We start from the raw sequence: 27,700 nt of genomic DNA on the forward strand, positions 1-27,700 counted from the left end.
CTACCTCGCCGGCTGAGGCAACCAGCAACGGTTCTCCTGAGCCTTCTCCCCAACCCCCACTATCGCGGCCCACCTTTTCCCTCTCAGTCTTCGGACTGAACATCCAGAATTGAGGGGAAGCAGCTCACGCAGGAGAGCAACTCCCGCACCCTTCTACGTGATCTGCACCTTTAAACTTAATCCATCTCAAACCAGACCCCGGAGGCACCACCCACATCCGTCTAACATCACTTCCTTCACAGTTAGGAAAAAAAAAATCTGGGAACGCGAGGGGTTGGGCTGAGCCGCACTTGGGGAACGGCGCGGACCTTCTGCTAGGACTGGCTCTCCTCCGTCTGCTCAGCTCGGTGGCTCCGCGCACCTCCCACCATGGAGCTTCGGTCTCGTCTCGGGGCCACCTGTTTGCTGGGCTTCAGTTTCCTGCTTCTCATCACCTCTTCTGATGGACATATTGGGCTTGGAAAGGGTCAGACTGCCTTCTTATCTTAATCGTTACTCATACTGGGCCCTAGCCCAGTATAATCTTCTTCTTGTGCTAACACGACCCCCCTCCCGTTCTGTCTCTTAGGCCACGCCAGGTTTCTTTTTATCCTCCCTAACCGCTCCTGGATGTTGAGGATTTCTTGGGGAAAAGGAGTAGCGGGTTTGGGAAATGGTAAGACGAGGAAGTTGTGCTTGAGGCCTCCCTAAATGCTTGTGTTGGAAATAAGGAACGACCCTAAAGCGTGTTTAAGAGCCCAGCAGAGGTGCCTAGCACTTGGTAGGTCCTCAGGAGCAGTCATTTTCCCTTTTGGGAGAAATACGGTCTCTAAGACCTGCCTATGCAGAGACCCTTTCCCTGGCTCTGAAGATCCTCCTCCTCACATCCTCCCTTAAGAGTTAGGTTACTGCTTCTAACGTACCTTGGGGAGAACAGCACCAGCATCCCAGGGAGATGTGACTGGTATATAAGGAGAGGCCAGGTGAAGGATAGAATGTCTAATGTTAGAGGGTCACCAACAGTTGTTCTTGGTGTGCTTCAGTCAATGTGTCTGAAGAACTGATTTTTTTTTTTTTTTGAAGAGTGAGGGGACAGTGGTTATGAATAGGGGATCGGTGTGACCCCTCCCCCCCATCCCCTCACCTACATCTTTGGAATTCAGGGTTTATGGTTTTTCTAAGTAGAAGAGTGGTAGCATGGACTTTCCTCTCCTTTTTTTGTACCAACCTTACTGGATGGAATGATTCTGATACAGTCCTGCTGACTTACATTTTGCATTATCCTTCCAGTTTGCATATTTATTGGTATTTACTCCTTCAGTAGAAATTTTTGATCACCTACCATATTCCAGGCACTGTACTAGGCACTAGGGATCTTGAAATAGCTAGGACAGATAAGGGTCCTGCTCTCACAGAGTTCATATTCAAGTCAGAGATACAGAGATTAGACACCTGAACAAGAACAAATGGAAGAAGCAAGACAATTTCAGCTATAGATAAGTTCTGTGAAGAAAAGGAAATTGTGATGGAGTAGAAAGAATGGCTGGGGAGGGTGAGGGAGCTGGCATTGCTTGAGCTAGGAAGGTCAAAGAAGATTTCTCTGAGAAGGTGATATGTGGGTTTCTATCTCAGTGATGAAACTGCGTGGTGAATTCTACTGGCCAGAATATTTTCATTACTGACGATCTCATTTTGAAACAGATTACTGTATACTTAACGCAAAATTTTAAACACCAAGGGAGATAGAATACAGTGTTAGGAGTGTGGGTGTAGATCTGAGTTTTAATTTATTCTGCTATTGACCAGCTGAGAGGCTTAGGGCAAGTTGCTTAACCTCTCAAAGCTCACTTCCTCATCTGAAAAGTGGGCATAACAACTACCTTGGACATTCAACAAATAATTTACTCTGTTCCAGTTACTGTTAGGTGTAGGCAATACCTTGACGTCACATGTTCAGTATCTTTATTCCTTGTTAGATATGAAGCCATATCTTAATGGTTATTTCAGTTGCCATTGCTGCATAACCACCCCAAAATTTGATAGTGTAAGGAAATCATTTTATTATGCTCATAATTCTGTGGGTCAGGATTTCAAATAAGGTACTGTGGGGAAGGTATGTCCCTTGGTTACTTCTCCATATGGTCTTTCTTCATGGGCTAGGTGTGAGCTTCCTCAGTATGACAACCAGACTCTTAAGAGAGCCAACCCAAGAGAACAAGGTGCATGTGCATTGCATTTTTATCATCTAGTCTTACAAGTCACATAGCATCACTTCTACTGTAGTCTGTAGGGGCATGTTCAAGGGGAAGGACCTCCATGCAAAGAATGTTGAGGTCACTTTGTAAGAAAAGCATGTGGAATGAGAGATATTTGCAGGTAAAGTCTGCCCCAGTAAGCCAGGACCATTTCTGTCTCATTCATGCTCAGGAATATCTGTTGAAAGAAGAAATTAATGGTATATCTGATCATTGAGATTCCGGTCTTTTTTCAGCTTATAGTCTGAAAGATTGTCAAGGCAAGTAAGCAAACAATTGCATAAGCTTTGGTATGTACTGTGAGCAGGGAAATACCAGGTAACTGTAGCAGGATGTAAGAAGGCAACTTGAGGCAAGGGGGCTGTGCTGTGAGGATTAAATTTTTTAAAAAGCACTTAATATTGTGTTACAAAATTAGAGAATATTTAGTTAATATTTATTATTATGTCCTCCAAAGGAAGAATATTTAATTCTTCCTGAAAGGAATTAATAATGTTTCAAACTTTTGTTTTTTGTATCTCTTGGGTATGGATTCTTGGGAAATAAATTATAGCTCACCTATCCTACCTCACCCAAAATGTGCCCCTGAAGCAGTATGTCCTGAAAATCTTGATGAGTAAAATTTCTTCCCAAATGTTTCAGTAGCTCTGGCTCTTTCTGTTGGTTTGCAGAAAGAAGAGATTGAACAACCCTACTATTTTCATTAAGAATAGGAAATATAGTGGTGTGTTGTAAGCACTGGATAGGAATCAGGAGACCTGAGTTTTAGTGCTGGTCAGACCATGAGAGCATTGAACTAGAAATGATTCCTAAGAGTCATTCCAGCTCTAACAGGATGGTATTCTCAAATACAGTTGACTCTTGAGCAACACCAGGGTTAGGGATGCTGACCCCCCTTACATCCCACAGTCGAAAAATCAGCATATAACTTTTTTGACTCCTCCAAAACTTTACTGATAGCCTTCTGTTGATCAGAAGCCTTACTTACCAATAACATAAATAGTTGATTAACACATATTTTTATGTTATATGTATTATATACTGTTTTTATATAATACAGTAAGCTAGAGAAAAGAAATGTTATGAAGAAAATCACAAGGAAGAGAAAATATAAAGTACTGTACTATAAAAAAAAAATCCATGTATAAGTAGATTCATGCAGTTCAGTCCCATGTTGTTCAGGGGTCAACTATTATTTTGTTGTTCTCTGTGTCCTAAAAATTTGGAATATATCATCTCCGAGGAGAATTGTGATGACTAACATTTTCTGTACGTTTACTACATTCCAGGCACTATTCTGTGCATTTTTCATGTACTGACTGGTTTAATACTCATAATAACCCTCTGAGATGGATAATATTTTTTCTCATCATCCTCATTCCACAGATGAAGAATCTAAAATCGGGCAAGGGAGTCACACAGCTGGTAAACGGACTCTCTGGTTTAGAAATCCCAGAGCATGTGCTCTTAACCAGTGTACCATTCCTGTCTCTGAGTGCAGAAACTCCTTTGAAGACTTCATAGGAGGAATAAGAAAGCTGTCAATGGGGGCAGTTCAGGTGCTCTCTTGCCTGAAACAGAGATGGATGACTTTGTCAAGTCTCTGGAATAAAAACTTGGCACTGACACATGAAGTATCAGTGTCCTATGCACATTCACAATAATCTTATGGGATAGATATTTTTATTAGCCATATTTTGCATTTGTAAAAATACTAAGGGTGGAACTAGGCTTCCAGTCCAGGTCGGCTCGCTGTGGTTGGACTTTGCTCAGCTACTGTGTTACTCTACCTCTCAGGTACAGTGTTGCTTGTTTTGGAGGATTGGCTGCCAGCTCTGACACTTGACCTTTTGTTTCAACAGCAGAAGTGGGTGGATAATACTTTTCTGATGTCTTTCACATACGTTCATGAAAACAGTTTTAGCATGAAGGGCTTGGGAGTTCTGATGTAAATGCTGTGTTTAGAAATGGTTCCCCCCCCAACCCTGTACTTTTTTAGTGTTTTAGGGAAACAGCTACTGACGTGGGAGCCTTCAGCTCACTTTGCAGATAGTGGCATAATTAGGTGGCTATGCATGTGACACTTCAGGAAATTGGACTGTTTTCAGATGTTCCGAGTTGGCATGGGTGTGTGTGTGGCTGGTGTCAGGGGAGTAGGTGATTTTAGTAACAAGGTTAGCACTGTACCCTTTCAAGTTACATTTGAAGGGAAACAAAAGGACCCGGTTTTCCAGATCTGAAGTCAGTATTTTCAGTCTCCTTTGGTGAGACCATATTCTTTTATTCATTTGTTCATTTAATCTTTGCTGGAAAGGCAGTATAGTGTATGGCTAAACTACAGATTCTAGAACTTGACCACCTAAATTCTAATCCCAGCTCTGCCATTTACTGGCAGTGAAACCTTGGGCAAGCTATTTAACTTCAGCTTCCATATCTGTAAAATGGGAATAATTAGAGTTTCTACCTTATAAGTTTATTCTGAAGATAAGTTAGTATGTGTAAAAGGATGGAAAACAGTACCTGGCATACAATGAATGTCATGTGAGTATTAGTCATTATTAATATTGTTATAATTGTATTATTGTGATCATCACAAAGTAAGCATTTAAAAAATGATGGTGGTTGGCACATAGCCTGACACAGGGCTCGGACCCATGGGCTGTGAGATCATGACCTGAGCTGAAGTCAGACGCTTGACCAACTGAGTCACCCAGGCACCCCCAAGAAGAAGTTTATTAACCTTGCCTCTAGAAGTTAGTAATTTTTATCAGTGGTATTGGACAATTGGCGAAATGCCCATTAAAGTTTATAGGGAAATACTGGAGTAATCTTCATAAATCTCAAAAATAAGATACATTTCATAGCAGCTAATGCACAAAGAAATTAGGGGCACCTGGGTGGCTCAGTTTGTTGGGGGTCCGACTTCGGCTCAGGTCATGATCTCATGGTTCGTGGGCTGGAGCCCTGTGTTGGGCTCTGTGCTGACAGCTCAGAGCCTGGAGCCTGCTTCAGGTTCTGTGTCTCCCTCACTCTCTGTCATTCTCCCACTCTCATTCTGTGTCTGTCTCTCTCTCAAAAATAGATAAACATTAAAAAAAAAATAGATAAACATTAGAAAAATGTTTAAATAAAATAAAAAATGGTGGTGGTGATTACGACTATTATGAAAAATTCCAGTAGACTTTTTATTTTTTAACGATTTTATGTTTAGGTCTTCTCTACACCCAACATGGGGCTTGAATTTACAACCCAAAATTAAGAGTTGCATGCTCTATTGGCTGAGCCAGCCAGGTACTCCTCTGATGTACTTTTTTTAATCTTTACTTATTTTTGAGAGAGAGAGAGCATATGTGAGTGGGAGAGGGGCAGAGAGAGAGGGGGACAGAGGATCCAAAGCAGACTCCACACTGACAGCAGAGAGCCCAATGTGGGGCTCGAACCTCCAAGCCATGAGACAGACCATGACCTGGGCCGAAGTTGGATACTTAACTGACTGAGTCACCCAGAATCTCCTCCAATGTATTTTTTAATATAAATTTTCAAAGAAATTTTGTACATGTAGTGAATTGTTTGAAATTATACCTCTAGACTAACTCTTAGGGATAATGCAGTAGGGCAGGTAGGCACACGTTGGGGTACTGGAAAACATGCTAATTAGGAATCAGGAGACCTAAATTTGGGTTGTTACTTACTTTGTGTTTTTGGGTAGTCTCTTCCTTTTTTCTAGGCCTTCCTAGTATGAGAGGACTGGACTAATATCTAAGTTTGTGTTATCCTAATACAGTAGTACTGGTCACATGGGTTATTGCAATAGCCACTTTACTAATCTCATTTGCTTTTCCTTTTTTCCCCTATATTAGCTTACTAGGGCTACAGTAACAAAGTACCACAAACTGAGTGGCTTAAACAACAAAAAATTATTATCTTACAGTTCTAGAGGCTGGAAGTTTGAAATCAACAGGATTGATTCCTTTTGAACAGTGAGGGATGGATCTGTGCCAGGCCTCTCTCCTTGTAGATGGCTATGCTCTCCCTGTGTGCATATCTGGGACTACATTTCCCTTTTTTAGATAGAGACCAGTCATATTGGGTTAGGCCCCCCCCCGCCCCCCCCGTGACCCCATTTTAACTTGATTACCTCTGTAAAGATCCTATTTCCAAATAAGGTCACAACTCTGGGAGTTAGGACTCCAACATATCTTTTTTAGGGGATACAGTTCAACTCATAACACCCCCTGTAGTTTGTTTTCAGCATAGAAGCCAAAGCAATCCTGTGGAAACATAAACCACATTGTGTTCCTGCTCTCCTCAAAACCCAAGAGCTTAGTAAAAGCTAGAGTCTTTACATTGGCCTAACAAGCCCAGCATTGTTTGTTCCTTCCTTCGCCTCTTTTACCCACCTCTACTGGAGGATCACCATTGTGTAGTGATCAAAACCAGGGAGTCCAGACCTTAATTGCCTAGGTTCAGATCCCAGCTCTGATACTCACTAGTGATATAAACTTGGGAAAGTTATTTAGATTTCGTGTCTCAGTTTTCTCTCAGAGGTAGTAAGAGTACCTACCTCTGGGTTATGAGGATTAGTACTCATAAAGTACTTAGAATAGGCCTTGTATATTATATTGATAGCAAATACTTGTAGCAATTCTCCGGTCCCAGACACTGTTCGGAGTTTTTTTTAACGTATCCATTTTTTTAATCCTCACAGTAACCCTAACAGGTAAGTACTGTTGTTATCCTCAGTTACCCACAGCTGAGGACACTGAGAGTAAGAAACTTGCCCAAAGTCACACAGCAAGTAAGCTGCAACTAGGATTCCAACCCAGGGAGTCTAGGTCCAGAGTTCACGCGTGCTCTTAACCACTACATAATACTACATAATAAATATTTATTCATTTAAATAATAATGAGTTGTGAATACCCAAAGGTGGAAAAGTTTCTTAGTTTTTTGAAAAATGTCTGTCTTGGCCCTTGTTCTTAAAGACAGTTTTGCTAGGCACGTAATTCTAAATTTAGAGATACTTTCTTTTCAGTATTTTGAAGATGGTATTCTGCTTTCTTCTAATTTCTAGTTTGCTCTTGTCAGTCTAATTATTGATATTTTGTAGGAAATAGGTCATTTGTCTTTGAAATGCTTTAAAGGTCTTAATATTTTTGCCATTCTGCAGTTTTACTACGGTTTAAGTGTGTATATTTTGATTTTGTAATTTGTCTTAGTCGTTGTAAATTGTGCTTTGTATATCTGCAAATTCATGTTTTCTCTAAGTTCTTGAAAATTTTCAGCCATTCTTTTTCTTTTTCTTTTTAAAAGATGGACATGTATTTTAATTAGGTAATAACGTGGTGTGATATTTCAAAAGGTATTTTTTCTTCCCAGTTTTATTCCCCAGTCACTCAGTGACTTTGTCTTTTCAAATACATCCTTTTCTCTCATCTTTTCATTCTGAAACTCCAATTTTTTATACTACTTTCTTAATCTTCTCAATATCTCTTGGCCTTTTCTTCACATTTACTATTCCCTTATCTCTCTGTGCTGCATTCTGTATAACTTCTTTTTTTTAATGTTTTATTTATTTTTGAGAGAGAGATAGAGACAGCATGAACTGGGGGTGGGTCAGAGAGAGAGGGAGACACAGAATCCGAAGCAGGCTCCAGGCTCTGAGCTGGCTGTCAGCACAGAGCCCAACACAAGGCTCGAACCCACAAACCATGAGATCATGACCTGAACTGAAAAGTTGGACGCTTAACCAACTGAGCCACCTAGGCGCCCCTGCATTCTGTATAACTTCTGATTTATCTCTCCACTGGTCTCTAATTTGCTGTTTTAGCCTATTCATTGAATTTTTTTATTTTTTAAAGAAAAAAATGTTTAACATTTATTTATTAAAAAAATAAAGTTTCTTTCTTTTTTTTTTTTTTAGTAATCTCTACACCCAACATGGGGCTGAAACTCACAATCCTGAGATCAAGAGTCACTTCACTCTTCTAACTGAGCAAGCCAGGTGCCCCTTTATTGTATTTTTTTTTTTAATGTTTAGTTATTTTTGAGAGACAGAGTGCAAGCAGGGGAGGAGCAGAGAAAGAGAGGGAGACACAGAATCCAAAGCAGACTGCGGGCTCTGGGCTGTCAGCACAGAACCCAACATGGGGCTTGAACCCACAAACCATGATATCGTGACCTGAGCCAGTCAGACGCTTAACCAACTGAGCCACCCAGGCGTCCCTCACTGTATGGTTTTTAATTAATAGAATTTATTTTTTGAGCAGTGTAAGGTCTGTAGAAAACCTGAGTAGAAAATAGGGTTGCCATGTCAGATGTCACCCTTCCACTTACCCCTAGTCCTGATTTTCCCTATTATTAACATCTTGCATTTGTATGGTTCATTTGTTACAATTGATAAGCCAGTATTGATACATTATTATTAACTAAAGTCCATGGTTTACATTTGTGCTGTACAGTCTCTGGGTTTTGACAAATGTATAATAATATATATATATTAATTTGCTAGAGCTGCCATAACAAATTCTACAGACTTGGTTAAATAATAAGTATTTATTTTATCACAAATATGGAAGCCAAAAGTTCAAGATCAAGTGATTGGCAAGATTGATTTTCTTCTTGTAGATGGCTGTCTTCCTGTGTCTTCACGTGGTCTTCCTTTTGTATGTGTCTATGTCCTAATCTCTTTTTAGAAGGACACCAGTTATAATGGATTAGGGCCTAGACTAGTGACCTCATTTTAATTACCTCTTTAAAGAGCCTGTGTCCAAATACAGTTCTTTTCTGAGGTATTGTGATTTAGGACTTCAACATACCAATTTGGTGGGGTAGACACAATTTAGTCCATAGCAACTTATATCTTCCGTTACAGAATCATACAGAATAGTTTCACTGCTATAAAAATTCTGTTCCATGTACTCATCCCTCCCTCCGCCATGAACCCCTGGCAACCACTGATCTTTGTACATTCTCCATTGTTTTGCCTCTTCCAGAATGTCATGTAGTTGGAATCATATATTATGTAGCCTTTTCAGATTGGCATTGTTCACTTAGCAATATGCATTTAAGGTTCCTCCACGTCTTTTTGTGGCTTACTAGCTTATTTTTATCACTGAATATCTGTTGATATTATACTTCAACAATTTTTTAAATAGTCTCTATGCCCAAGGTAGAGCTTGAACTCACAACCCCGAGATCAAAGGTCAGATGCTTTACCAACTGACCCAGCTAGGTGCCCCTATATATTTAATTTCTAGAAGTCCAGGTGCCTTTATAGATTTGCCTATTTATTTCATGAGTTGCATGCATTTTTGTGATCCCATGTGTTATTTATTTTTTTCATTTTATTTTAAACAGAATAATGTTTATTTATTTCCATTTTTTAAACAAAAAAATGTTTATTTGGAGAGAGAAAGAGAGTGGGCAAGTGGGGGAGGAGCAGAGAGAGAGGGAAAGAGAATCACAAGCAGGCTCTGCACTGACAGTGCACAAACCATAAGGTCGTGACCTGAGCCAAAATCAAGTGAGATGCTTAACCAACAGAACCACCCAGGCACCCTCCATGTGTTATTTCTTTAAATGTTCACACATAGTTATTTTTGTGTCCTATTGCTGATAATTCTAATATCTGAAGTCCTTAAGGGATCGAAATCTATTTGTTGCTTCTGCTGATTCTTACCTGTGGTAGCCTGTTTTCTTATGTGTTTGGGGAATCTGATTGTGAACTCATAACTGTTTATCTTTGGCTATTCTGAAGGCCTAAAGAGGGGAGTACTTTCCTCTAGAAAGGTTTGAAATGTGATTCATCTGGAAACCTAGGGGTATTATCATTTCAGTCTTTTTTCAGTTTGAATATGGAGTCTCAGAATTATCTCCATTTTGCTGTATCGTAATGGACATTTGTTTTCAGGTCAGCTTTCCCTTTTGTTTGTTGCTCACTATTCCTCATCTGGTTTTAGCTTACTTTAGCCCAGTGAGTACATTTTGAAAGTCTCTTTTATCTGTGATTTTATTATTTTGTAGGTGGATACTCCCCCAGACTGCCTACTTGGGCAATCGCACCAAAGTAGGATTCAGTTGCCTGAGTTTAGGTATTGACAGGTAGAATGATGGTGATCAATCACATTAGGCACCTTCCAGTTCTCCCAGTTTTACTCTCACTTAATCATTCACTCTTTAGGATTAGACTTTGGGCCCCAAGCAAGTGACATATTTCTCTTGGCTAGCAACCCTCACTATTGGGAGTGAAAAATGATGATGATTAGTTTGGATACTGCCTCTATGCACTAATCTAGATGAGCTGTTTATTTCCCTGTGGTAACACTGATGGAAATTTAAATTTATTTCTGGGAACGAAAGGCCTGAAAGATAGTATAATAACTGAAAAGTCATAGAATTGAAGCTTAAATCCCAGTTTGGCCATTTACCAGCTATGTGACCTGGTATAGGTTATGTAACTTCTTTTTTTTTTTTTTTTTTTAATTTATTTCTAGGAGAGAGAGACAGCGTGAGCAGGGGAGGGTCAGAGAGAGAGGGAGTCACAGACTGAAACAGGCTCCAGGCTCTGAGCTGGCAGTCAGCACATAGCCCGACGCGGGGCTTGAACCCACGAACCGCGAGATCATGACCTAAGCGAAAGTTGGATGCTTAACCGACTAAGCCACCCAGGCGCCCCCTAGGTTATGTAACTTCTTGGAAGCTTAGAAGTCTCAAAGGAAAAGCATAAAAAGAGCTGCTATTTACTAATCATTTATAAGTGCTAAGCAGTGTGCTAAGGTACTATATATTCTTATTTGTTATGTAATATCCAGTAGCAATCTTATGAGATTCAGCTATTATTTTACCTATTTTACTGATGAGAAAACTGAAGAAGTAGAGGGTTACTGTTAAGGCCAAATTAAAAAAACTTTTTTTTAATGTTTTATTTATTTCTGAGAGAGAGAGAGAGAGAGAGACAGTGTGAGCAGGGGAGGGTCAGAGAGAGAGGGAGACACAAAATCCAAAACAGGTTCCAGGCTCTGAGCTAGCTGTCAGCACAGAGCATATCATGGGGCTCGAACCCACAAACGGGGAGATCATGACTTGAGCCAAAGCCAGTCGCTTAACTGACTGAGCCACCCAGGTGCCCCAAGGCCAAATTTTTTTAATGTTTATTTATTTTTTGAGATAGAGACAGAACACAAACAGGGGAAGGGCAGAGAGAGGTAAACACAGAATCCTAGCCAGGCTCCAGGCTCTGAGCTGTCAGCACAGAGCCCAACTGGGGCTTGAACCCACAAACCATGAGATCATGACCTGAGCTGAAGTGAAACAATTAACCGACTGAACCACCCAGGTACTCCAAGGCCAAATTTAAATGAGATAACATGTGTAGTTAACATGAGCATATGTGAGGGGCTAATAAATGATAGTATTATTTTGATCACTTAACATTGTCCAAATAATAAAATTAAGTCATTTACATGATATGGCCTATATAAGATTCATTTACTCAATAAATATTTTATGGAGCACTTACTATGGCCATGTGTAATGCTCAAAGCTGGGGAAACAGGAGAGAATAATACAGATGTGGCCTCAGCCTTAGGGAATTCTCTTTAGTGTGAGGGAGACAGGCACATAAACATTTACAGTTCAGCCTGGGAAGTGCTGTGATGGGGCAAGAATAGGCTGCTTTGGGAGTCAGGGAAGATTTACCAGACGTAATGATGCCCTCTGGTTTTGTACTTGAATAAATTGGAAATGAGGGTGGAAGGAAGGGCAGAGGAGGCAATAATTATGAAAGCTGGAGGGGAGACAGTGCATGCTGAGTTTAAGGAAATGAAAATAGTTTTGTATAGAGGATTGTAGAAAAAGTACAGAAAGTAAGCCTGAGGAGATGGGCAGGTGCCATATTTGGAATGGCTTTATAAGTCCTGCTACCAGAATTTGACCTTTCTTTTTAGACAATTGGAGAGCCTCTGGAAGGTTTTGACCTAACAGAGGTGTGATTTTGGTGGAAGTGAGGGGAAAATTAAGAGTAGCTTTAGATAAATTATCTCATTTAATCTTTATACCAACACTTGGAGGTAGGTATTATTATCTTGATTTTAAAGATGGAGAAATTGGGACTTGGAGAACCCACTACATTCACAAAATTCACACATTTAATAGGAAGTAGAATCAAATACCCTTGTTTTTTTTTTCAATGTTTATTTTTGAGACAGAGAGAGAGAGACAGAGCAAGAGCAGGGGAGGGGCAAAGAGGGAGAGAGACACAGAATCCAAATCAGGCTCCAGCACAATAGCCTGAGGCAGGGCTTGAACCCACAAACCATGAGATCATGACCTGAGCCACAGTTGGATGCTTAACCACTGAGCTACCCAAGCGCCCCGTACCCTTATATTTCTGACTCTAAACCTATGTTGCTATATTGTCTCCAACTAGTAATGATTTGTAATGACTTATTTTATGTTTACTTTGTGGAAAGTTCTCATTTATGCTTATAGTATTATTTGCATACTCTGTGTTAAAGGATTTCACAGCCATTATTTACTCTTCTTAAAAATTATGAATTAGGTCATGTTGTCTGTTTTATATGTGTGAAAGTAAACTGAGGTTTGAGGTATGGGACCATTCAGGGTCCCATACGCCTAGAAAGTGGTAGAGCTGAGACTTAAACACCATATTCTTTACAGAGGGAAAACTTTTTTATGGCTACCTTGTGAACACACCACATTTCTCTTTTTTGGGTCTTTGTCCTTTGTTCACGGGTGAATGTTTACAAGGCTTTTTCCTTCCAGGTTTTGGAGATCACATTCATTGGAGGACACTAGAAGATGGGAAGAAGGAAGCAGCTGCCAGGTACAAGATATGGTTTTAGGTTATTTATGGTGAGAGGGGTGCCTGGTTGGCTCATCACGTAGAGCGTGCAACTCTTGATCTTGGTGTCACTAGTACAATCCCACATTGGGCCTAGAGATTGCTTTAAAAAGAAAATACATTCAGCAGGTTATTTATGGTGGTAAAACACCTTCTAGCCATCAGTTTAACATTAATTTCAGGTGAAGGGTTATGCCAAAACAGAGCCAGAACTGGGGAGTTGCCTGATGATAACAATAACAACAATACTAGTTGGGGTGCCTGGATGGCTCAGTTGGTTGAGTGTCCAACTTTTGGTTTCAGCTCAGGTCATGATCTCACAGTTCGTGAGTTCGAGCCCCACATCGGGCTCTGTGCTGACACTGTGGAGCCTGCTTGGTATTTCTTCCTCTCTCTTTCTGCCCCTCCTCAGCTTGCTCTCTCTCTCTCTCTCAAAAAATAAACAAACATTAAAAAAAGCAATAGTAGTTAGCATTTGATAAGTGCTTATTATGCACCAGACACTGAATTATTTGAATTAACTCATTTAATTCTCACAAGAACTCTTTTGAGGTGGGTAATGCTGTTACCTTCATTTTAGAGATGAGAAAACTAAGACACAGAGCAGTTAAGTAACTTCCTCAAGATCACATAGCTAGTAAGTGGTGGAGCCAAGATTCAGACCCAGATACTATAGCTGTAGCGTCTGCAGCCCACCAGTAAACCATACTGCCTAACAGTCTCAAATTGAATAGTTTTGAGTTTCAGTTAAGTTTAGTCTATGCACTGATGCAAATAACTGATGCAAAGGAGGAAGAAAAGGCAGAGCAGAGAGGGAAGGTTAAATACTGATCTAAGTGCTTTACATGCATTAATGTATTTAATTTTCATAACCTGTGAGGTTGGTTCAGACTGAAATAAGAGCTGTTGTTGTTATTGCATGGGAGAGGAATGGAGACACAGAATATTGAAAAATTTGTCAAATGATTACACAGGTAGTAATTGATAGAGTCAATACTTGAATGTTCTCTATAATACTATACTGGAGAGATGCAATGACCCAATATATCTACTTTATTTAAAAAATGCTTTAATGTTTATTTATTTATTTTGAGAGAGAGAGAGAAAGAACAAGCACAAGCAGGGGAGGGTTAGAGAGAAGGAAAGAATGAGAGAATCCCAAACAGGTTCTGTGCTGCCAGTGCAGAGCCTGATGTGGGGCTTGAACTCATGAACTGTGAGATCATGACCAGACCTGAAATTAAGAGTTGGACACTTAACCAGTTGAGCCACCTAGGCACTCCTGTGCATCTACTTTATACACCTACATACTTGCACAGAAACTCTCACACTTCTGCACCTACAAAACTATAACTGACCCTTAAACAATGCTGGGATGTAGGTTTAGGGGTGCTGACCACCTACTTAGTCAAAATCTGCATATAACTGTTGACTCCCCAAAACTACTAGTTAACTACTAGTAACCTACTGTTGACAGGAATCCTCACTGATAACATAAACAGTCCATTAACACATATTTTGTATGTTACATGTAGTATATACTGTATTCTTATAACAAAGTAAGCTAGAGAAAAGAAAATGTTAAGAAAGTTATAAGGAAGAGAAAATACACTTATAGTACTGTGCTGTGAAAAATCTGCATTATAAGTGTACCTGTGCAATCCAAACCCCTGTTTTTCAAGGGTCAACTGCATAGTGCTTGCTTTTGCTGGAACAGATCCTATAGCTTAATGACTTTGAGTCTTACACATTCTGTAGAATAGGGTTGCCAGATTTAGCAAATAAAACTAAGGATGCCTCGTTCAATTTGAATTTCAGGTAAATAATAAGTAGTTTTAAATATGGCCCATTCAATATTTGAGACACATTAAAAACATTTTATGTTGCTTATCTGAAATTCAAATTGGACTAGGCATCCTGTATATTATCAAGCAACTTTACCCCAGAGAAAAATTTATGTTAGTTTCTCAATTTCTTTTTTTTTTTTAATGTTTATTTATGTTGAGAAAGAGAGCATGAACAATGGAGGGGGGGGCGGGGGGCTGGCAGAGAGAGAGGGAGATACAGAATCCCAAGCAGGTTCCAGGCTCTGACCTGTCAGCACAGAGCCCGACGCTGGGCTGGAACTCAGACTGGGAGATCGTGAGCTGAGCCCAAGTCCCCCACTTTATGGACTGAGCCATCCAGGCCCCCCAGTTTTTCAAATTCTAAATCAAATGACTATGTCTAGATAAAGTCTTAAATGATTTTTTGGGGCAGTTTGTTTTTCTCTTTTATACTTTTATATTTCAACCACGTATTCTATCCATACTATTCCAAAGTATATCTTACTTTGCTTGTAAGGTGCTTTATTTTTCCCATTCAGACTTCTATGGGGAAACTGTTTTATGTTCATTTATGAATTACCAATCATGGAGAAGTTGAATGATTGAAATGGTTGTTGAGTAAACAGTTACTGAGAATCACTGAGTGTAAGGAAAGACAGGAACTAGCATTTGTGAATGGTCTATGTATGATAAATATAGTACTGATTGTTTTGCAGTGTTTAATGCTCCTTAGAGCCCTATTAGAAACAGTTGGGCAGTCTTTGGCAGATCACATTCTCTTGAGGCCTATTTATAGGCCTACATACATAAATAACTGATGTCATTCTTGTTTCCCTCTTTTTCCTGAGAGCAGATCCTGAGTTTAGTTGGAGTAGATCTCATGTTTCCATAGCAACAATAAGTCCGTTTATGACTAGAGAGGGACGGGAAGTGCAATTTTCTCTTCCGGTTTGCGTCGGAGAGTTCAGCAACCCGGAAGTGACGCTGCCCGTTTGCACATGGCCGCGTCCTGTAGGGATGCCGCTCGTAGTGTTTTGCGGGCTTCCGTACAGCGGTAAGAGCCGGCGGGCGGACGAGCTCCGTGGAGCGCTAGCGGTCGACGGCCGCGCGGTGTACGTGGTGGATGACGCGTTGGTGCTGGGTACGGAGGACGCGACGGTGTATGGTGATTCGGCCCGTGAGAAGGCCTTGCGCGGGGCCTTGCGAGCCGCAGTGGAGCGGCGCCTGAGTCGCCACGATGTGGTCATCCTCGACTCGCTTAACTACATCAAGGGCTTCCGCTATGAGCTCTATTGCCTGGCGCGGGCGGCGCGCACTCCGCTCTGCCTGGTATATTGCATACGGCGGGGCGGTGTGAGCGGGGGACCTCCGGAAGCTGATGCGGTGGACCACCAAGGCCGGAACCCCAGCGTGAGCTGGAGGCCGCGCACTGAGGAGAGAGGGAGACCTCTGGCGGCGGCTAGCTGTGTCCTCAGGGAACCACAAGCTGTGGACTCCGTAGTAAGTGGGAGAACCCAAGCAGATATAGCTAAGGAGCTGGAACAGGAGGAAACCAGGGCGCCAGATCTTCCAGCTCCTGTGACTCCAGAATTTGATACAGGTGCTAAGCGTATGGCTAGTGCCTTTTACTCTCCTGAACTTATGGAGGCCTTAACGCAGCGTTTTGAAGCTCCCGACTCTCGAAACCGCTGGGATCGGCCCCTGTTCACCTTGGTGGGTTTAGAGGAGCCATTACCCCTGGCAGAGATACGGGCCGCCTTGTTTGAGAACCAGGCTCCCCCACCCCATCAGTCTACACAGTCCCAGCCCCTTGCCTCCGGCAGTTTTCTGCACCAGTTGGATCAGGTCACCAACCAGGTGTTGGCGGGACTGATGGAGGCTCAGAAGAACGCGGTTCCTGGAGACTTGCTTAAGCTTCCTGGCACCACGGAGCACCTGCAGTTTACCCGGCCTTTGACCATGGCAGAACTGAGTCGTCTCCGTCGCCAGTTTATTTCCTATACCAAAATGCATCCCAACAATGAGAACCTGCCTCAACTGGCCAACATGTTTCTGCAGTATTTGAGCCAGAGCCTGCACTAAACAGAGGGGTGTGGGGGAAAAGCCCTGGCTCCTTGTCTAACCTCCACTGCTCTCTGTGTTTCTTGAGACAGTAATCCGAAGGTCTGCATAGCATGTTGGTATCTAGTACTACAGCTGTTGTGACTGATTTTACTCACATTTTCCTCTATCTGAATGCTTTTTAGTTAACAGCATAAATTGAGACTAGAGAAAACGGAGAACTGGCTTGGAGAATTGGCAAATTTCTCTAGGGACAGAGCTCAGGTGGGCAGAGTTTGTTTAGATTGGGTTCTACATTTGGTGTCACACACCCAGGATTTTCCGCATCTGACTTGTAGAACAGACTGAATGGATGAATTGTTTTTAAACAATTGTGAGTGGAAACTGAAGATGTCACAGTTCTGCATCTGCACTGGCCCTTCTTTCATACCACAGTTTTTCAAGTACTGTGCCTACTTTTTGCTAGTCTGTCCTGGGGCCAGGGATCTCCGATAAATCCACTGGTTTCTGTCCTTGGGAAGCTTTACTTCTAGTGGAAGCAAAAGACGTAACTATTAGAATTTATATCTAATAAAGTCTTTTAGAAGAAGAAAGTCTGCCGGAATCTCTTTCGCTTCATGTAACTTAATGTTCTGCATGTAATTTACTTAATGTAACATTTATAAAAACATTTATCACTGTTATAACTTTGACCGAAATAGTTCTTTGACAGTGCTTATTGAGACTGGATGTTTGGCCTAACCTAGACTGATGATGACAACTTCCATAAGTGTGCTTCATTCTGTATTTCAAGGCAAATATCACTTTAAGCTCTTTTCATTCCTTCATTAATTTTATTAAATAAAAATCAGTACTTGTGATTTTCAAAGAGGAATTAGATACTGTTGTTATGCTTGAAAAATTAATAGTTTGGTGAGAAATACAGACAAGTAAACATGATTATGGTATGAAAAGTGTTGGTGTTTACATGATGATAACACAATGGTTTGGGACCCCAGAGGAGGAAAGGACTAATTAGCTGTTGAGAGAAGATAGTTTTGGGAAGGCTTCGCAGAGGGGTTAACATTTGGCCTGTCACAGTAGAACATGTGTCAGCAAAGGATCTAATAGTAAATGTTTTAGGCTTTGTGGGCCATAGGGTATCTGTTGTAGCTTATTAACTGTAGTGCATTTTAGCACAAAAGCAGCCATATACAGTAAGTATACAACTGAATATGAGTGTGTATGTGTTTTAAGTTTATTTAAGTAATCTCTATACCCAAGTGGGGCTCAAACTCACGACCCTGAGATCATGAATTGCATACTCTTCCAACTAAGCCAGCCAGACACCTCAGTATAAGTGTGTTTTAATAAAACTACACTGAAATGTGAATTATATTTAATTTTAACATATCATGAGGTACTATTTTTAGATTTGTTTTTCAGCCATTTAAAAATGAAAAAAAAAGTTTATATCTTACACCTCTATAGAAGCAGGCAGTGGACTGGATCAGGTCTGCAGAGTAGTTTCCTGATCTCTGCTCTAGAAGGATAAATAAAAGTTTACCAGGGAGGGAGGAGGGAACAAGGCATTCTAAACTGCTCTGTAAGTGCATGGAGCTATTAAAAGGATGGGCTACCCTGGTTGGTGATGGGTTTCTTGCTCACCAGGCAATTTGGACCACCTGTTGTTATATTGGATATATTATAGTTACATATGCTATATTAGATGATACATGTTAGAATTCCTGTGTAAAATGGAAGTTTGGACTAGGCAACTTCTAATGCTTTTTCCAATCTCTGTTCTCTGATTCAAAGTTAGTTATTGGTTGTGGATTGCCATTCTAAGTTGAAGTAGACAGTAATGGTCCTTGGTTTTGGAGTCAGACTTAATGAATTAGGTAGTGGGTGCAGAACCTAGATTTTATGTGGCTAAATACTTAATCTCTGGGGAGTCTCAATTTTCTCATTTCTGTTATGAGAACATTAATAGTATATATATTAGGATTGTTATGAGGATTTAAATGAGATAATGCCTGTAAAGCACATAGCAGAATGCATATGCTTAGTTAGATCCTACTTCTCACTTAAGTTTGCCCTGCTTACTTGGCTTTTACAAGTATTAAGAGTTATAAATTCATCCCAGATTTGTAGTAGGCCTCTAATGAGGTACTGAATAATTCACTTGACACTTAACTAAATTAATTAATTTATGTATATTTAGAATAGTGCTGGGTACATAGTAAATGCTATGCAAGTGTTTGCTATCAATAATATTCTATGTGCCACATGTAGGGCATGTAGAGAAAGCTGAGTTCTTTCCTTAAGGAAACTCCCAAGTCTATTGCAGGGAGATGGATAAGTAATAGAGTTTAATATAGTACATACAATGATCTGTTATGTAGTGTGCTGATAACGGTGATTGGATGATTCAGAAAGCCAATGGCTGCTTACGTAGGACTTTCTTACAAGTTGACATTTAAGCCTTGAGAGCTTAAGGACTTCATTTGGCCAAGACTGGTTCAGGTAGATGATATTGCTCATCATTTTAAAAAAGAAAAAGTTGTTTCCTCCCTGATTATAAAAATTACACTTAATTGTAGGAAAAAAATGGAAAATATAGAAAAAGTATAGTAAAATCCACAATCCCATTATCTAGGGATAACTATTATGTTTTGGTATATTTCATTTTATTTTAAGGTCTTTCCCCTATATATAGTTATACAATTAAATCCAAACTATAGATGACAATTTTGTATTCTTTTTTTTTTTTTTTTTTTTTTTTAAGTAAGCTCTACACCCAACATGGGGTTTAAATTCGTGACCCTGAGATCAGGAGTCATGTGATCCACTGACTGAGCCAGCCAAGTGCCCATTCTAGTTTAATTTGACATACCAATGAAAAATTTTATAAACATTTTCAATGGTTATGTAACCATAACATTTAGAAATATCATGATTTGATGTTCTTTTCTACAGCCTTTTCTTCCTAGCTTTAAAGCCCAAATTTTCAGAATTTATAGGAATGTCAGAACTTATACAATAATTTTATAATAATTTTATTATACTCTATTCTTGAATATTTAGGTTGTCTAAAAGTTTTCTTAAAATCATAATACTACATGAACTATCTTTGTCTTTATATATGATCACTTTATTAGGATAGACTTAAAGAAGTGGAATTATTAGATTATAATTTCTTTGTTTTCTTTTTAAGTGGCTTGCCCCTAATGGTGATCATCCATAAATCCTGGTGTGGAGCTTGCAAAGGTAAGTGCAAATAATCAAACCTCAAATGTGTTTTTAAGTACTAACATTTAATAAAAACCATTAGCACAGGGGTGCCTGAGGGGCTCAGTCAGTTAAGCATCTGACTTCAGCCCTCTCTCTCCCTGCCCCTCCCCAGCTCACACTCTGTCTCTGTCTCTCTCAAAAAAAAACATTTTTAAAAAATAAATTAAAAAAAAAAACATTAAATTGGCACAGACTTTGTGCCAGGAGTGCTGATTGCTCTAAGGGATACCAAAGAAATATGTATGACATAGATTCCCTGCCCTCAAGAAGTTTGCAGTTATCTTTGCAAGGGATTAGAGAGTAAAGCAATTGAGATATAGTCAGAGTATAGTATTAAGCGCTATAGTAGTTGTATGGACAGTAAATATAGGAAGCTGAAATGTACAGAAACATGAGAAGTGATTACAGAAGTCTTCCTGGAGGAGGTGGGAACCAAATTTAGAACCCAGTATTATTTGTGGCCTGTAGTCTTTCTGCTTTGCCACCTTACCACTTCCTAGTCAGGTTTTTTCTTTGGTATGCTACACTCTACAGAAGTTGGAAAAGGAGTAGAAAATTAGTGCAAATAGTGTAATTTTATATACATACATATATATAAAATAGTGCAATTTTATATACATATATATAATTATATGTATATAAACATATATGTTACTCTTTTTTCTGTTATTTCAATAGAAGTTACTGACCTGTGACTGTAAAAAGCAAATAGAAATAATTTTTTCATTATATGCCATTATCTGTGTTTTCAGAGAAATGAAGTCAGTCACTCTAGGTCACCTACCTGTGTGAATAAGTGGCAGAAACATGACCAGAATTCAGGTGTCCTGATTTCTGGTTCTTAGGAGTTTAAAAAAAAGAAAGAAGTTCAGTTATTTGAATCAACTCAGCAAATTAGGGTTTGCATATGACAGTGATGTTTTCTTATATTCCAAAATCTTTTTTTTCCCTCCTAGCTTTAAAGCCCAAATTTGCAGAATCTACAGAAATTTCAGAACTTTCCCATAATTTTGTTATGGTGAATCTTGAGGTGAGACTGGGGGGAAGGGTTCTCCTTTCTGCTATAATTTTAAGTCTTCGCTGTTTTAGAATTAACATCATCAATGATGTAAAGTCATATGTGGCAGAGCAGGCCTCCTGTATGTATGTATTTTCCTCTTGACTTCTAATAGTAAGGCTTGTGTTAGGTGTAGAAGGCCATCCAGCCTCCACTTGTGGGAGGAAGGTAAGGAGAGATTAGCTAAGAAGACTACATTTTAAGGTCCTTCAGTCTTAGTCTGTGGTTATGACATGTTTTACATCTTTGTATCGCTGAACTAAAGGTATAGTAACACATGCAGGACATAGATCCCTGCAAAATGTGATTCAGCTGAGCACCTTGTGCGTGCTGCCTTCCTGTTTCTTCATTAGGTATCCTTTATACCCTCACTGAAATTATATACAGGGAATTGAATATAGTGAGACAGACAAGTAAAATAAAATATGTCAGATGGTGGTAAATGCTATGGCTAAAAATGAAGGATGGAGGGGATACTTTGCAATTTTAAATAGACGGTTAGAAAAGAAGGTGACGGGCGTCTGGGGGGCTCAGTTGGTCGAGCATCCGACTTTGGCTCAGGTCATGATCTCACAGTTTGTGGGTTCAAGCCCCGCGTCGGACTCTGTGCTGACAGCTAGCTCAGAGGCTGGAGCCTGCTTCAGATTCTGTATCTCCCTCTCTCTCTGACCTTCCCTTGCTCACACTGTGTCTCTTTCTCTCAGAAATAAATAAAACGTTAAAAAAAAAAAAAAAGAAAAGATGACATTTGGGCAAATATTCGAAACAAGGAAGTGAGCTATGTGGATCATGGAAAAAGTGTTTCCTGGCAGAGGTTAAGAGCAGTCACTCACAAAGGGCTGAGTGACGTGCATGCCTGGCTTAATGTCAGCAACAACAAGCAGGCTAGTGTGGTTGGAAAAACTAAACAAGGGCGCCTGGGTGGCTCAGTCAGTTAGGCATCCAACTTCAGCTCAGGGCATGATCTCGCGGTCCGTGGGTTCGAGCCCCACATTGGGCTCTCTGCTGACAGCTCAGAGCCTGGAGCCTGTTTCAGATTCTGTGTCTTCCTTTCTCTGCCCCTCCCCAGCTCGTGCTGTCTCTCTCTGTCTCAAAAATAAGTAAACGTTAAAAAAATTTTTTTAAAGAAAAAAACTTAATAAGGGGTAGGAGGACATAAAGTTAGAGAAGTGCCCAGGTGGCAGATTATGTAGAGCCTCTTAGGCCAATGCAAGGACTTGGGGTTTGACCCTGAGTGAAAGCAGAAGCCACTGAAAGGTTTTAAAGAAAGAAAGAACATGATCTGACTTAAGGTTTATACTTAATAGGATGAAGAGGAGCCCAAGGATGAAGATTTCAGCCCTGATGGGGGTTATATTCCACGAATTCTTTTCCTGGGTAAGGTGAAAGACCTTAATCTGGGGACCTGTGATGTGGAAGGAAAGGTAAAAGAGTCAAGGCACCTACTCCATCTGGTGAAACTGTAGTAGGATGGCCAAACACAAAAACAAACAAAAACCAGTTTCGAGAAAGTACGGGAGTTCCGAATGCCAGAACTTCAAGTCTGAGAGAAATTTTTTTCTATTAACTGTTTTTGTGAGCAATGACAGAGTACTGATCATCCATTCATTTATTTGGGTATTAGCCACATGTCAAACACTGTGCTAGGCACTGCAGGGACAGAGAGAAGCCACAGTTCCTACCCTTGACTTATAGTGCAACTGAGGCAGTAGAATACTATAACCAGACAAATGTCTTTCTGCAAACAACTTATAAAAGATAATTAAATTTAATGACTATCTAATCTTTGCTCAGCATTCTGCTGGATTCTGTCAGGGAGACAAGTAGAAATGTAGGATCCCCACCCCCATCATCAAACAGAAGGGAAACATGCCAGGAAGAGAGAACAGCCATATGCCAAGGCATGGGAGCTCCTGAGTTCAGGGAGCTGCAAGGAATTTTTTGTGATTACAGCATAAAACACAAAGGGTAGACTGGTGAGATAATGGGCTGCAAAGATGGGCAGGTCTCGTTTCCTAGAAGGCCTTATTTACTATATAGCATTTGAAATACCTCCGTTACAATTACTGCAATCCTTATGGCATTATGTCTACAATAGATCCCAGTGGCAAGGTGCGTCCTGAAATCATCAATGAGAATGGAAACCCCAGCTACAAGTATTTCTACGTCAGTGCTGAACAAGGTATGTTATGTTGAGAGGAAGAGGATTGTTGCTAAATTTAACTAAGCCCATGGTAGGAAACTTGATTCTACATGTTAGCTGAGCATCTCCTATGTGACCAGCTTTTGGCTAGAACCTGTGTAGAATACAGGAGAAAGATGAGACTGAGCCCTGTCCCTAGCTACTTACAGTCTACTTTGGAGCTAACCAAACCACAGGGAGCAGAAGAACTGAGGCTTACGGAGATAGTCATTTGCCTGTGGTCTCACAATTAAGTCATAGAGCCAGGATTTCAGTCCAGAACTTAAGTTTTTTCCCCACAGCAGTACTAATGCTACTGTTCCTTTAAGAATTCAAAGGAGGAATGCTGTTAGCTGATCAAGTCTAAGAAGTTTCATAGATAGTAATCTCCAGTTGGACCTAGAAGGATAAGAATTTGTCTCTATGAACAGATATGAGGACATTTCAAGCTATGGAAGCAAGGGGTGGGAGGTATAGCCCAACATGGAGAGTACGTAAGGCTCGCTGGAGTACACAGTGACTGGACTGAATCCTGAAGAACGAGACCTAGCCAGCAGAAGAATGCAAAAAGCATGTTCCAGGCAAAGAGAACAGTGTCAGCACAAACAGGTGAAGGAAGGTTTAAATCATGTCAGTCATGCGTTCTTGTTCTCTAATCCTTGAGCGTAATCATTCTGGAGGCAGAGATGGAATTCATGCTATGTACTGTCCCTGTTTCCCTTCCAAAGTTACCCTGTGTCATCTATAAGAGGGGGTTGTTAGTGCTAAGTTGCCATTTGTTCAGAACTGCTATGCTGTCGTCATTGGTCACTTTATGTTTTGAGTCCTTGGAACTCTTATTTCTCAGAATAGGGAGAAGAAAGAGATCTCGAGGTTATCTCCTTCCTATGGGTAAGGAGAATGTCATCTTCCTTATCCAAATGCAGATCATTAAAGGCTGGTATTAGAGGGAAATTTCCCACATGTGAAGGGCAGCTAGATTTTAGGTCCCCAATTTTTGACCATTAAGATTCAAATTCCCTGTAGAATTTCATCCAACTTACCATTGCCATCTCCACGCTGCCATCATCTTTTAACTCATTAGTCCAAATGTGGATACAGAGCTGTTGCCTGAATCCCCCATGGCTCAGCTGACATGAAACTGGAACATTCAAACTTGGCTTTACTAAAGGCTTAGGGAAAGCAAAAGGGAAATAACCAACTATTCTACTTGGCTCTTATGAAGTTACAGGCTTGCATTCTGAGATCTACAGACTCTGGTTCAGTCTAGTTCTTGGCCTGTCACTGTATTAGCCTGTACCAAAACAGCTGCCCTCCTTGAAGCTAAATCGACAAGAGAGATGTCCTAAGATAGAAGTTTCATCTCTCATCTATCTAGGGCCCTCCTTCCAGTCTACTCTTTCTTTGACTGAGAACTTGGCTTCTATGTGTAGGTGATACTAGAAATGACTACCTCCTTGAAGACTACACCTCTTCCTAGCACCTGCACACAAATGCCTGTAACTTCCACAGCACATGAAATAAACACAACATTCATCAAAAAGATATGATGGGGATGGTAGGAAAGTGTTTTCTACTCCCTTAATGTCAAGGGAGCATCTGTAGCCTGTGACAGGGATTCACTCCTGATCCTGGATGGTAAGCCATAGTAACTAGTAATATTTTTGTAGTATTTCATAAGTTATAATGCTCTTTTATTGTTCATTTAAGTTTTATAATAATCCTGTGTGAAGTAAGTAGCATTAGCTGATTTTATAGACCAGCTATAAACAGATCCAAAGAGGTAAATGACTCTCCAGGACTAAAATCCAGAACTAGATCTCAAGTCCAGATGCTGGGCTTCTGTCAGATTTCTCCTATAACAAAAAAATCTGTGTTAGTTGTCAAATGTCAGATATTAAAAACCTACTTCATACTTTTCCCCCCCCAACCTTTATTTCACAGTTGTTCAGGGGATGAAGGAAGCTCAGGAAAGGCTGACGGGTGATGCCTTCAGAGAGAAACATCTTGAAGATGAGTTGTAACCTGAATGTATCCCTTCTTTTATCAAAGTTAGTGTTCTGGAAGGAAAGCAGCAGGGGAGGTAATCTTGAGGAATCACTCAGAACAAGTAAACCAACCAGGATCCCTTGCTCCTGCCTACATGGGAAGGAGCGCTGTCACTGTGGAAGACTTCTGCTAACAGAAACTGGTCTCCATGCTTGTGGATCCAGCAGTGTGGCAGACTTCTTGTCCCACACCCTCCTAGATGTCTGTTTGTCATTGAATGTAAAGGATGACAGCTTTTGACACAAAACTTGAGCCATTTGGAGTTTTATTCCTCACACTTCAGTATTTGAATCTTTTTCCATTTCCTCCAGCTTTATTCACCTTGGTGGTGAAAAGAGACCAGTAGCATATTTTCTACGATAGTAAAATTTCAGAAGTATCATTTAAAACAACGAACCTAAATGCAAATCAGTAATTTTACCCCCACCAAGGAGACCAGCCTGTTTCATCTTATTTTCTCCTGGGAATAATCTTGGGCTTCTTCCTGAATCCCGGCAACTTCCATCCTCTTCTACTGCTTGGGCTTCCCTGTTTGCACGCATGTGTGTGCAGGAATGGCTGTGTGCTTGGACTCAGCCCCAGCTGGAAGCATGCTTTCCCTGTTACTGTTGCAGAAACAGAAACCTTCAAGCCCTAGGTGGAGCCAATTTTGTCAAGTCATCAACTGTATTTTTGTACTGAAGTTAACAAAAAAATTAAAAGACATTAATCGTTCCATTAAACTTTAATAAAACTTTGAAAGGAAATGTGTTGTGATGGCCTTTTTGTTACTAGAGAATGGAGGGAGGTATGGAAATCACTTCAGGAAGAAAACTAGCCTTGAGGGCCCAGCCTAGGACTCTTCCCACTCCTGCTTCTCCCATGTTCACACAGGGCATCAGAGCTCATGTCTTCTGCCAGTTAAATAGCTGGATTCCCTCTCTCCTCACTGTCACTGTTTTCAGGCAGGGAGGCTTTTTCTACTTCCTAGACAATTTATTGTGCTAGCCTCTTAACTTGCCTACTTACCTCCACTGTTGTCTTCTAGAGTCCATCCTCCTTGCTTCCCCCAGTGATCTTTCCAAAATGCAAATGTGACAGTGTCATGCCCTTTCTTGCCACCTCAAGACAGTAGTGTTAAGGAAGTATCTGGGCCTCAGTATGTGCCATGCACTCTCCTAAGTACTATGTGTATATGTTATCCCAGTTCATGTGTTTATAGTCCTAACAGTCCCATGAGAGGTATAGGGGCACCTGGGTGGGTCAGTTGGTTGAACATCCAGCTCCTGGTTTCAGCTCAGGTCATGACCTAACGGTTCATGGGTTCAAGCCCAGCATTAGTGTAGAATCTGCTTAGGATTCTCTCTCTCTCTCTCTCTCTCTCTCTCTCTCTCTCCCCCTCCTCTCTCCTCTCTCCCTCTCCCTCCCTCCCTCTTTCTCTCTCTTTCTCTTTCCCTTTCTCCCTCCCTCTGCCCCTCCCCTGTTTGCTCACTCTCTCAAAATAAAAGAAAGGTATTTAACAATCCCCATTTTACAGAGGAATTTGAAGTATATAGTGAAGCCAAGGCACAGAAGAAAGTTCGAATCTTTTACAGTGGCCTTTAAGAAGCTGCCTGCTAGCACTTCAACCACATTTGTTCCATTCATGTCTTTGCATTTTGTGTTGTGGCAATACCAAATTTCTTCAAATTTGTCTCACAATGTGCTTTTTTATGTTTTTGTGTCTTTCTTTGGCTTGCTTCCACTGCCTTCTCTTCCTGAGAATCTTTGCTCAACCTTCTCATGAGGATAAAGTGTCCTCGTATATCCCCCCCGCCCCCAAGCACATCTTTCCTGGCCCCACAATAAATTATAGTTCTCTATTTGCACATCTGTGGCTGTCACCAGTCACCAGGTGGTCCTGCTTCTCTAGGGCAGATACTCCTAAGCCTGTAGCCAGGTCTCCAAACAATGTATTTTCAAGTGAATTGTCAATGTCTATGGTAGATTCTTTTTATCCATTTTCTTTATAGTTCTATGGGACAGGCATTGTTAGCCTCATTTATGGAAAAGGAAACTATGGAGAGGGAAATGGCTTGCCCACAGTTCCTAGACTTAAGTAAATACTGAATTCTCAATACGCTTATCTTATTCTCAACTTATGCTTTTTCTCACCACATATTGATTGTATTACCTCC

General features: G+C 40.6%; 2 protein-coding genes across 2 annotated transcripts; both read left to right on the forward strand.

The window, feature by feature from the left end:
• Positions 1-242: 242 nt before the first annotated feature.
• TXNDC12 (thioredoxin domain containing 12) lies at positions 243-26,290 on the forward strand. The gene is made up of 7 exons (XM_039238746.1): positions 243-466; positions 13,018-13,078; positions 20,180-20,232; positions 21,213-21,286; positions 22,621-22,690; positions 23,412-23,495; positions 25,440-26,290. Exons 1-7 carry the CDS (start codon positions 370-372, stop codon positions 25,517-25,519), a joined length of 519 nt encoding a protein of 172 aa, XP_039094677.1. The 5' UTR covers positions 243-369; the 3' UTR covers positions 25,520-26,290.
• Positions 15,940-17,576, forward strand: KTI12 (KTI12 chromatin associated homolog). Its single transcript, XM_039238739.1, has one exon. It carries the CDS (start codon positions 15,940-15,942, stop codon positions 17,002-17,004), a length of 1,065 nt encoding a protein of 354 aa, XP_039094670.1. The 3' UTR covers positions 17,005-17,576.
• Positions 26,291-27,700: the final 1,410 nt, after the last annotated feature.

Source organism: Hyaena hyaena, unplaced genomic scaffold, assembly GCF_003009895.1.
Source record: "Hyaena hyaena isolate Hyena2069 unplaced genomic scaffold, ASM300989v1 scaffold_5, whole genome shotgun sequence".
Lineage (NCBI taxonomy): Eukaryota > Metazoa > Chordata > Mammalia > Carnivora > Hyaenidae > Hyaena > Hyaena hyaena.

What these genes read in the sequence shown, in the direction of transcription:
- TXNDC12 (XM_039238746.1), top strand. Translation starts at nt 370, where the DNA reads ATGGAGCTTCGGTCTCGTCTCGGGGCCACCTGTTTGCTGGGCTTCAGT. An exon ending in ACATATTGGGCTTGGAAAGG is followed by an intron (nt 467 to 13,017) that starts GTCAGACTGCCT and finishes TTTTCCTTCCAG; the next exon opens with GTTTTGGAGATCACATTCAT. An exon ending in TTGTTATGGTGAATCTTGAG is followed by an intron (nt 21,287 to 22,620) that starts GTGAGACTGGGG and finishes TATACTTAATAG; the next exon opens with GATGAAGAGGAGCCCAAGGA.
- KTI12 (XM_039238739.1), top strand. Translation starts at nt 15,940, where the DNA reads ATGCCGCTCGTAGTGTTTTGCGGGCTTCCGTACAGCGGTAAGAGCCGG.